Source organism: Chiloscyllium plagiosum, chromosome 33 (genome assembly GCF_004010195.1).
Source record: "Chiloscyllium plagiosum isolate BGI_BamShark_2017 chromosome 33, ASM401019v2, whole genome shotgun sequence".
Taxonomy (NCBI): domain Eukaryota; kingdom Metazoa; phylum Chordata; class Chondrichthyes; order Orectolobiformes; family Hemiscylliidae; genus Chiloscyllium; species Chiloscyllium plagiosum.
In genome coordinates, this window is record NC_057742.1 from 31636741 (window position 1) to 31649161 (window position 12421).

Consider the following 12421-nt stretch of genomic DNA (forward strand, 5'->3'; position numbering starts at 1 on the left):
TCTTCTTTTCCATCTATCCACTCCACCCTCCTCCCTGACCTATCACCTTCATCCCCTCCCCCACTCACCTATTGTACTCTATGCTACATTCTCCCCACCCCCACCCTCCTCTCATTTATCTCTCCACTCTTCAGGCACTCTGCCTGTATTCCTGATGAAAGGCTTTTGCCCAAAACGTCGATTTTACTATTCCTCGGATGCTGCCTGAACTGCTGCGCTCTTCCAGCATCCCTAATCCGTACATCTCAAATGTGACTGCTGCTTAATTTTAATCCTCACAGAATTTATGTGCATAGAATTCATTTGTAAAAAACACAATGCTAAACATAATTTTATTTCATGGATATTTCCAAACCAGGACACGTATAAAACATGTATATTACAAACCTAAATCATAGTTATAGAATCAAAGAGTTATACAGCACACAAACAGACCCTTTAGTTCAACTCATTCGTGCTAACCAAGTTTCCCAAATTAAACTAGTCCCATTTTCCTGCATTTGGCCTATATCCCTCCAAACGTGGCCTCACCAAAGTCCTGTACCTGGGTCACTCTATTCTACAACACTCCCCAGGGCTCTACCATTAACTGTAGAAGTTCTAACCTTATTCAATTTGCCAAAATGCAACACTTCACATTTATCTAAATTAAATTCTATCTGCCGCTCCGCGACTCATTGGCTCAAAGATTCTGATCTTCCACTTAGTACCAATCCTCTGATAGGACATGGAAACTTACAGGGAAGGAGGTGAAACTTACCAGGGCACCACTGCTCAGCAGGATCATAAAGATGATGAATGTTTCAAACCAGTTGTGTTCCACTATCCTGAAGCAGGTTTTCCTCAGATTCCACCACATCTTGCCTCGATCACTCTTTATATTGATGTCAAGACAAGGACAGACTCTCAAACAGCCTGTACAAGCAGAAGTTTTAAAAGGTTATTTTAAGCTCTTTGCTCCCCAAGTGTGACACTTAATATTACCTATTAAAAAATCGTCCTCAAAACATTTGAGAAATAAATGCACCAGAAGGACATGGTTTTCACCAGATGTTGGCATATGTCTCAGCAGCCAGTTCCCACTGATGTCATAAATATTAAATGTAATTTTATAATGAAAGTATTGGCAGGGCATCACCAAAGGTGAACCTCTGCTCAAATACCAAGTAAGAGGGAGATGACAGAATTATTTAAAAATACTGGCTGATAAACTGTTCTATTCAGGAGGATTCAGGAATCATCAGATTTGACAGGATTATCCAAAAGTTTTGAAGAGAAAGGTGATTAACATCCATCTTAAAGAAAAGTCTGGAAATACAAGCTGACATGCATTGTGTTTAAAATATTGGACTGTGTTTCCAAAGAAAGAACCAGAATTTGTTTCGCAGCTTACACATCCTCTCAAGACCGTAAGGTGAATTATAGTCACTGCTACAATGCAGGCAATGCACTAACATTAAATGACTTTAATGATCAGCTAAAATATTTTATTAATGAGGGATGAGGTTTAACTGTTTGCCAGAGCACTGAGTGAACTCAAACGTATTTGTTTGAAGAACTCTGAGGGTTTTTTTCTGTCTACTTGATATGATGAATGGAGATGTTTGTTCATTATCTCAACTATACGATATAACATGCATTTGGGGGGGGGGGGGCAATGGTCTAGTGGGTATTATTGCTAGACTGTTAATCCAGAGACCCACATAATGTTCTGGGGACCTGGGCTTGAATTCTGTCACAGCAGATGGTGCAATTTGAATTCAGTAAAATCTGGAAGTAAGAATCTGATGATGGCTGTGAATTTGTTATTGGAAAAACCCAACTGGTTCACTAATGTCCTTTAGGCAAAGAATCTGCCATCCTTAACTGGTCTGGACTACATGTGACTCCAGATCCAGTGTAATGTGGTTGACTGTTAAGTGCCCTCTGGGCAATTTGGGATGGGCAGGAAATGGCGACTTGCCCTCATCCCGTGAATGAATTTTTAAAAACATGACACTGGAGTTGCATACTTGATGCAGTGCTTGATGTTCAGTTTGAATCCATAACTTTCTAAATTTGGGACAAGGGCATTGTGAAAATCTTGAAGAATAATTAAATCTTTATGGCCAGTCAGCATGGCTGTATGCAGTGGAAGAGGAGCAATTATGCTCAATAGCTCCATTAGTATTTTTTGAGACAACATTAGAATTTGGATAAAGAGATTTATCATTGGCATTTTTTATCTATACATCAACGAGTGTTTTCAGGGACAGCAGTACACAGGTAGTGAAGTAGATTTTAGATAACGCATATGTCTTGAAGTGAATTGACATTAAATAAGTTATCTAACAACATAACCACCAGGATTAGCTGTAGCATTTGTTACCGATACATTGTACTGATTATTTGCAAGTGAGGTCATCAAAACTGTTCAAAGGGAGAAGGAGAGTTATGGGCACTCAGGAGAGGGCTGAACCAGTGCACACAAATCCATGCAAGATGGACTAAGTAACTGTGATTCAATTTCAATGTTGACAATTATAAGCTGGTAAAATAGGAAAGAAGAATGCACACTGCCATATAAAGTAAATGAATTTCATGTACGTGATGCATGGAAAATGTTTGAGAGTGTTGATTGAATACAGTCTGCTAAATAAAATCTTGGGTTGTGCCGTGTTGGAAGTCAGCACTGATTCTTTGAAATTCTCTACTACAGAGGGTTGTAGATGGTCAATCATTGATTTTATTAAAACCTGAAATCAATATGATTTCAGACTGTAAGTAAATAGGGGATCTGGTTGTGCAAAATAGATTTGAGATTAGCCCTATTTTTGAAATAATGAAGTACGTGTGATGGTTCATATGAGCTACTGCAGTTCCTGCTTGTTATATGCTTTATGCAAACGCCAGGATATACGATGGGGCTGCAACAAGACAGTGTTCCTCATCTATAATTTATACAACTCTAGTTGCCATATTTCCATATAGATACTGATTATAGCGAGTCACTGCAAGAGCTGAATTTATAAAATAATGCCTGTTCTTTACTTCTGGATTTTCCCCGATGGAAAATGAGAATCAGATCACAAAGCATTGAAAATGAAGGCGTAAGTGGTACGCCTACTACTGTATCATATTATTTTCCAAGAAGGATCACTGGATCCAAAACATTTATTCTGCTTTCTCTCTACAGATGTTGCTAAACCTGCTTCTGTTTTTGCTACTATTGCAAGATTCAACATGTTGGAACTTGAGTACAGTGGGCCACATCCATCCTATATTTCCCCTTTCCTTCCCTCAATCCGAGCTCTTTCAGTGTTTTTACCTTCTGTCAAGCATTCTTCTGGGTCATTATTCTCAGGATTTTCTTCTGCAGCCTCCTTTACCTCTTCTTCCTCAGGTTTCAGGTCCACGGTACTGCACTGGGACGAGTCTATATTCAATTTAGTCTGTATAGGAATGAAATAACAGTGGATAATTAATATTGAAATAGAGAGAAGCCACATCAAAATTCTTTGAGTGAAATCAAGGTTATTGACGGGACAAGATAAACAGCAAGTTGGCCAGGCTTGGAGCTACTGTCAACTGAAAAATGAGATTTGCTAGCATTCCTATTACATATTCACAACTCTTTTTTTTTCTCTTAGCACATTTGTTTTGCAAGGCAATTAAGTTGGTGATCAACTTTTGCTACTTGAATGGGGATTCTATTGTTTCAGTCATGGATCTACTTGAGCTAATGAGTACAGTAAAAACAGTACCAGTGTTTGAAATGAAAGCCTTAAGGAATACGCAAAGGAAATCCCAAATAGGTCACCAGATGGAAATCCATCTGGAGCAGGATATACCAAGAAATCTCTGTATCAAATCTTTCAATCTCTTCGGACATACTGAGCCATTGTTTTTGTTGTGGAGTAATGATAAATGCAGTTGAAATTTATTTGCACTTCAATAGAAGCTTGATAATGACGTAAGACAGACTGCTGTTTGCTGACCTCTATTTTCCTATATCACTCAAGGCCAACTTCACTCCAGAGTTTCTGCAAACATCAGTAATATTTTCCATTGGGTATGCCAAACAGTCATTCACAAAGGTGAAAGGCACAGTCTAGGAGTGCTGTAAATATGTTGCTGGAAAAGCACAGCAGGTCAGGCAGCATCCAAAGAGCAGGAGAATCGACGTTTCGGGCATGAGCCCTCCTTCAGGAATGAGGAAAGTGTGTCCAGCAGGCTAAGATAAAAGGTAGGGAGGAGGGACTTGGGGGAGGGGCATTGGAAATGTGATAGGTGGAAGGAGGTCAAGGTGAGGGTAATAGGCCGGAGTGGCTGGCAATGGAGGAGTCCAAGGACCTGCATGTCCTTGGTAGAGTGGGAGGGGGAGTTGAAGTGTTGAGCCACGGGGTGGTTGGTTTGGTTGGTCCATGTGTCCCAGAGGTGTTCTCTGAAACGTTCCACAAGTAGGCGGCCTGTCTCCCCAATATAGAGGAGGCCACATCGGGTGCAGCGGATGCAGTAAATGATGTGTGTGGAGGTGCAGGTGAATTTGTGGCAGATATGGAAGGATCCCTTGGGGCCTTGGAGGGAAGTAAGGGGGGAGGTGTGGGTGCAAGTTTTGCATTTCTTGTGGTTGCAGGGGAAGGTGCCGGGAGTGGAGGTTGGGTTGGTGGGGGGTGTGGACCTGACGAGGGAGTCACGGAGAGAGTGGTCTTTTCAGAACGCTGATAGGGGAGGGGAAGGAAATATATCCTTGGTGGTGGGGTCCATATGGAGGTGGGTAGTGGCTGTCTGGAATTTGGCAGTACCTGCTAAGAATCCTTCTATCCAGAACGGTCGTAAAGCATCGCAAGTATCTGCGCACAGTATTATCTGAGGATCAAGGACTGATGGTGGAAAACACAGATTAATGTATCAAGTGTTATTCAGCACAATTGCTGCCATATCTGAGTTAGAAGAAAACCCCTGAAAGCCATAAGCAACATACAAGTATAATCTACACTGTAGAACAATGGGACTTCTGTTGAGGTTCTAGCACATCCTTCCAATTGTTTGTGAATTGCTGCACTATTAGAGAAATGCTTGTGCCCTCAATATATCACAATGAAGTTCACATCAGGGAATTACTGCTCTTATGCAGGCAAAAGAGTTACCCTGGACAACATACATTCAAAAAGAAACATTGCTGTTTGGAAAAGGCCAATAATTTACGACATAACAGTCACTGCACATCAAACTAAGAGTGTGTGCGTAGGAAGGGTTTTGCAAGGTAATAATAATCTATATACTTGAAAAAGGTTTTTCAGGTCCACAGTAGGAAAGAAGTCCCAGCCTTCAGCCAATATATCATCCTAGTGACAATTACGCACATAAACTTACAGGTATGGGAATTTCATCTTTCACTGGCAATACATCCAAATCCTGAGGAAAGAAAGAAAAAAAACACGAATTTCAATCTAGTTATCAAGCTGAAAATTGACATATTTAGACATGGCCTTGCATAGAGATTCAAACAATGGACTCTAGTGGATATGAATCCTTCACTTTGTAGTAATGTCAATAGGTCAGTTCATTTGACATGGGGGTCAGGTTTGAAGGGCTGAATGGCCTACTCCTGCTCCTATTTTGTATGTTTCTATGCTGTTTCACTCCTTCTCAGTGTCACTACTGAGACTGGGAACCGATAACAGCAGAATGTTGACATCATTTTGTTGAAGCAAGAATCTGAAACCATTGAAGCAAATGGATACTGACCATCCAGAATTGGGATCTATAAAGGACATGATAGAAGATTTTAAATTTCCCAGTTGTTTATTTCTGCATATTAACAGAAATAAGTGCAAGTCTCTAAAACTGGAAGGAATTTGTTTGAGCTGGTTCGGCCTCGTCAGTTGGAATTAGCATGTGAAAAGGAGCATGGAACTTGACATAATTACAACCACCAGTGAAAGGGTACTGAAGAAAATGATTCAAACTAAAATCTCACAAATCTCTAGTCCTGATTAATTTCATTCTACTGTGTAAAAAGAAACAATTTTTTTTTAAATTCTCTAGATGCTGGAAAAGTCTCAACAAATTAGCAAAACATAAATTACATTATTTTATTCAAGGAAATGAGGGAGACAGAAAACAGAAAATTACAGGCAGATTAATTTGACACAAGTCAAAACTGCTGCAATGTATTATTAAGGAGGCTAAAGCAAGGCATTTTGAAAATCTTAAAACTATCATGAAGAGTCAATATGGATTTATGAAGGGGAAATCATGGTTAATTTATCAGGGTTCTTCGATAAAGTAACAAGCAACATAGATAAAGGGGAATCATGGAAGCACTAAACGTAGATTTCGAAGGAAATTGGTAAGATGCCACATCAAAGGTTACTGTACAAAATAAGAGGTCCTGGTGAAGGGGGAGCGTATGAAACATGGATAGAGGATTTTTCACTAATAGGAAACAAAAGGTGGGTATAAGTGTATTGTTTTCAGTTTGGCAGGATGTGACAAATGATGTGCCACAGGGATCAGTATTGGAGCCTTACTTATTCATAGTTTAAATCAATTAACTGGTTAAAGGGACCCGATGTATTGTTTATAAATTTGCTGACAATGCAAAGTTAAGCATGAAACTAAGTTATGAAGAGGATTTAAGGAGTCTGTGAAGGGATACAAATAAATTCAGTAGATTGAGTATAGCATAGGGAAAGGCAGGACCTGGTATATGAATCATAACCGTTAGTATGCTGTCACAGCAAGTAATTAGGAAGGTAAATAGAAAGTTGTTGTTTATTACAAGAGGCCTGGAATATAATAGTAGGCATATTTTGATGTAGTTTTATAGAAGGTTTATGAAGTCACATTCCAAATATCAAGTACAGTTTGTTTTCCTTATTTAAAAAATGGAGTAAATGCATGAGATGCAGTTGAGAGAAGGTACACTCAATTGATACCTCGATGGGAGGGGATTATCTTATAAGGAATGGCTGAACAGGCTGGGCCTATATCCACTGGAGTAGAGAAGAATGGTAATGCTAATCTTACTGAAATATATAAAATCCTGAAAAGACTAGAGAGGGTAAACACTAAAAGAGTGTTTCCCCTTGGGGGAGAGACTAGAACTAGTGTATACCATTTAAAACTAAAAAGACTCACATTTATGGTGGAGATGAGGAAGATTTGTTTTCCCTCAGCGGGTTGAGAGTCTAAAATGTTTTCCCCCAAAGAATGGTGGAGGCAGGTCATTGAATTCTTTTAAGACAGAGGTAGTTCGATTCATGATTAATAATGGTGATTGTAGCTAGCTGGGAATGAGATGTTGAGGCTGCACTTGGATTGATCAGCCATGGTCTCATTGAATGGCAGAGGAAGCTAAAGGTGAGCAAGGTAGAGCCATGGTCTGTGCTGCTTCTAACTTGTATATATGTATGTATGTGAGGCCAATTAAAATTAGACTGATTCTACTTATCAGTCTGAGTTTCCTTTATTCTTGTCCATTGTCATTTCAGATTTGCCACTTGAAGCAGGTCATGGGCTAATTTAAATGCAAATGTCTTGGCCTGGTTACATTATCGATCCTGCATTGTGACCTGTCAGTAACAGCAGATGATCACAGTCATATGCAGTGACAGGATCAGTTTAAGGAAAACGTTACCTATATATCCTTATGGACCAGGAGGAGTAGAAATAATGTCCACTCAAGGCTATGCAAAGAGGTCTCGTGTCTTCCTAACCCCAGCTTTGCATCACCCTTTTCACACTGGCATGTTATAAAACAGGTAGCTATACAGATGGTAGATGCATTGGTTATAATTTTCCAAGAATCACTGGATTCTGGAGAAGTACTAGGGAATTAGAAAACTGCCAATGTGACACCTCTATTCAAAGAAGGAGGGAGGCAAGAAGTGGGTAACTATAGGTCGAGTAGCCTCACATCTATTATTGAAAAAGTCTTGGAATCAATTATTAAGGTAGTAATGGCAGAACATTTGGAAAATCATAATCTAATCAAATGTCACATTGGCTCCGTGAAAGTAGAAATCATGCCTGGCTAATTTATTACAGTTTTTTGAGGAATTCTCAACCAGAGTGGATAGAGGGGAAGTAGTAGACGTGTTGTATTTGAACTTTCAGAAGGCATTTGACAATGTAGCTCTCAAAAAGTTAAATAAGAGCCCATGGTGTTGGAATTTGCATACTGGTATGATTACAGAATTGGCTAATGGGAAGGAAACAGTGAGTGGGGATAAGGATTCTTTTTGAGGTTGATGATCTGTGACCGGTGAGGTTCCACAGGGATCGGTGCTAGGACCCCAATGTTTACCATATATATATATATATATATATATAGGAGGAAAGAAGAGTCTTACAGCCAAATTTGCTGATGACACAAAAAATAGGTGGAAAGGCAGGCTTCAAGAGGGATATCAGCACTTTATAGAGAGATATTAATAGGTCAAGTAAATGGACAAAACCGTTAGCAAACAGAGTATAATATGGGAACAATATGAAGTTGTTTACTTTGGAAGGGAGAACAAAAAAAAGAGTATCATGGAGAAAAGCTGCAGAAGGCTATAACACAAAGGGACTTGGGGGTACCTATTCACGAAACACAGAAAGCGAGTACAGAGGTACAGCAGGTAATTAGGAAGGCTCATGGAATGTTGGTCCTTATTTCAAGGGGGTTGGAATATAAGTATAGGGAAATCCAACTGCAACTGTACCTGGGGTACTGTTAGCAATTTTGCTTCTCTTATTTAAGGAAAGATATCCTTTCATTGGAGCTGTTCAGAGAAGGTTCATGGTGATATTACCTGGTATGGAGGGATTGCCTAATAAGCAAAGGCTAAGCAGGTGGGCACCTACCCACTGGAGTTTAGAAGAATGAGAGGTGATCTCATTGGAATCTTCAGGGACTTGACAGCATAAATGCTAAGAGGATGTTTCCCTCAGAGTCTAGGACCAGAGGGCACAATATAGGGGTGCTGACTTTAGCCTAAGATGACGAGTATTTCTTCTCTCAATGGTTTGTGATTTGTCACAGAGAGTTTTGAGGGCACAGTCCTTGGGTATATCTAAGGTTGAGATACACAGATTCTTGATCAGTCAAGTAATCAAGGGTTATGGGCAAAGGGCAGGGAAGTGGATGTGAGGAATGTCCATGATCCATTAACCAAGATCCCATTGAATGGTAGAGCAGGCTTCAGGGATCAAGCAGCATATGCCTTTCCTATTTCATATGTTCTTTGCTGAGGACAGTTCCCTGCAGTCCTGGCATCATAATGTTCCTTGCGTGATTTCCTGTCAGTTTTGAGAAGGAGATTGTCTTATATTATTGGATGAGGCACAAAATTTAAAATAGACCAGGCATCCCATGGAGATTTCTATCCTGTCCATAACCTTACAATTCATCTGACTGTGCTCTCTGCCAATGAAAATCAGGCTGAGGTGGCACAATTCACCGACGAAAATAACTCATCTTTAAGTTTTGCCGAACAGATAATTGAATGCCATCTTGTGTTCAATATTTAATGAATAATTTTATGAGTACTTAAGCAAAAGAGAATGAGATGCTCAAAATCAAAACCATGCTTCTCACCATGTTGGTATCCTCAATGTCTGCTTCAGAGCTTTGTTCCTCCTCTTCAGAATCTGATTCACCTTTGGCAATGGGAACACGAACAGTCAAGTGAGCATTGGCCAAGAGGCCCATGTGGTCACCTTTATCTCGAAGATATTTCCCTTTCATTGTGGTAACCCCATCAAGTTTAGAATGCTCCTCCTTTCCAGTCTCTGTGTCGGTGTGGTTAAAGTCAAGAGCCCCAGTTTTTGAAGAAGACAAGTCATCTAATTGCTTCTCTTCCTGGTCAGGCTTCTTTCTTCGAAAGATACTGATCATAAAGCCTTTTACAAAATCTATCGCCCTGGTGATTCTGTTGAGTGCAATTTGCAGATTGTTCATTTCTGAGTCGTCATCAGGTGCTGAGAGGTTATCTGCACTGAAGGAGCTCAACAGCAAGGCCAGGAAGAGGTTAAGCACCTGCAAATGAATATTTAGCCATCAACGATCACAGTCTTATCATTATTGCATACAGGCCATAGGAAAGTGGAAAAGAACGGTTGTTACGTTACATCCAAAGTCCTAGGGATTGTAAACATGATCAACATGCAACTTTTGTTCTATGGCTTTTCCAATATCTTCTCTAATAGCAATGTACCAAAAAGACTGTACAGGATGATTTTGTTTTTTGAGGGAAATCTATTTATTTCTATTGCAGGGGAGTCCAAGCGATGTCGTGGCTCTGAAACCTAATCATTTTGGCTTTCCGATCCTCAACAATTAAGTTCTTTTCTTGCTTATTTTTTATTTGTTACTTTCTCCTGTTTAAATTTGGTAGCCTGGTAGCTTGGAAAGCCCCAATGCCTCTATGGTGAACTAATATTAAAAGAGGAAATTGAGATAAGTCAGTACAGGTAGTTTGTCTGTAACGCGATGCCTGCGTTCTTGTGCAATCCCGCATTATAGAAAAATCGCACTTTAGAAACAGAGTTTAAATTGTCGGTGATTGTAATTGCGTTACAGCCAACACATGTTTTAAAAGTTCGCACTTTAGAAACAGTTTCCCCATTCATCAATCACATTACAGTGAAGTCACGTTAATGAAATGTAAATTATAGCAGAACGACCTGTGTTAGGAAATTCGGATACACTCATATTGTTGGGAATGAGGATTTAAATTTTACACGTCACACATAGAATTCCATGATCCATATACAACAGGCATGCAAAAACAAGCCTGGACCAGAGGACATTGATTAATTTAATTGCAGTGGGCCCAATATTGATTATACTTTTTAATTCATTTACAGGATATGGATGTTACTGGCTTGGCCAGTGTTTACTGCCCATCCAAAATGATCCAGTGGGTAAAGGTCAAACATGTTGCTGTGGGTCTGGAGTCACGTGTAGGCAAGACCAGGTAACGATGGGTGCTTCCTTCCCTAAACGAATTCCAGATTTTTACTGAATGAAAGCTCTACATCTGCCATGCTGGGATTCAAACCTGGGCCTTCAGAACATTTCCTGGGTCTCTGGACTAATTGTCTAGCATTAACACCGTCAAGTCATTATGAGTTAGTTCGGTAACAAGTTCTTTCATCCACAGCAAATTTTATTTTTGGGAAACATGAAAACAGTTTAGTTAGCTGCAGCAAACATAAGGGCAAACTTAAACTGCAGTTTTCTTCTGGATTACCCAAGCTTTCACTCAACTCCATGGGCTCTTTAATTCACACTGCAGCCTGGTTTCCTTGGAAATACTCTTGCAATATTGAGGGACAATAGATGCATGTTCAGCTGCACTGATTGGTGAAGAGGAAAGGTACAAGGTATAGCAACAATTACTTTTGTGCAGCCTCAAAAAATAGGAATACTTCTCAGCTCCATAAGAATGATGCAGCCAAATGCCCTCCTGCCACTATCCAAATATTCACCTACAGTCGGACTGGTCTCCTCAGCTAATGAGGTACCTGCGCTCATCTGCAGCAAGACCTGTACCTCATTCAGACTTAGGCTTTCAAGTAACAAGTAACATTTGTTCAACATAAGTGCCAGGCAATGAACATTGTTAGTGAGAGATGATCGAACCGTTTGATCGAATCTTAATATTCAATATAGTACGTAGAGTCATTGAGTCATAGACATATACAGCACAGAAACAGATCCTTCGGTCCAACTTGTCCATGCCAACCAGATATCCCAACCTAATCTAGTCCCACTTGCCAGCACCTGGCCCATATCCCTCCAAACCCTTCCTATTCATAAACCCATCCAGATGCCTTTTCAATGTTGCAATTGTACCAGAATCTTCAACTATCAACATTATGAGGGTGACACTTTTGGTCCAAAACATAACATGACCTTCAACGTAAACACTGCAGCTAGAATAGCAAGTCAGAGGCTGAGAATTGTGAGTAACTTAACTCTTGACAGCCCAGAGTCTTTCCACCATTGAAAGTAACATATGTCAGGAATGTGATGGAACATTCCTCCAGCTCCAGCACTCTCAAAGTATTCATCCACAGGAAGGAAACGCTCTCATTGGCACCCCATCTACCACCTTAAATAATCAATTTTGCTAATACAAGCACACAGCAACAGCTGGATGAACCATCTACAAGATGTTCTGCAGCTTTAGAAGGTTGCTCCAGCAGGACCTTCCAAATATGTAGCCTGTATCATCTAGATGAATGAGGGCAAGGGATACATAAGAGTTCCAGCCAATGTAAATTCCATTATAATCACACACCATCCTGACAGGAAAAGTTATCTCCGTTCCTTAGCCACCACTTGTTTGAACTCCTGGAACTCCCTCCCCAACAGCATAGAACATAGAACATGGGACAAAGAACAGGACAGCAGGCATTTAGCTCTCAATGTTGTGCCAGCCTT

The 12421-nt window shown here is 40.1% G+C and overlaps 1 protein-coding gene across 2 annotated transcripts in view; it reads right to left on the reverse strand.

Moving 5' to 3' along the window:
- The window catches only part of LOC122539987 (sodium channel protein type 4 subunit alpha-like), a 185520-nt gene that overhangs the window by 50894 nt on the left and 122205 nt on the right, over positions 1-12421 (reverse strand). For both annotated transcript variants that reach the window (XM_043675247.1, XM_043675246.1), the window contains 4 exons: positions 9569-10009; positions 5356-5397; positions 3308-3431; positions 761-915 (listed from right to left, as the gene is read on the reverse strand). In XM_043675247.1, the coding sequence (XP_043531182.1) occupies positions 761-915; positions 3308-3431; positions 5356-5397; positions 9569-10009 (762 nt within the window). The remainder of the gene's footprint in view (positions 1-760; positions 916-3307; positions 3432-5355; positions 5398-9568; positions 10010-12421) is intronic.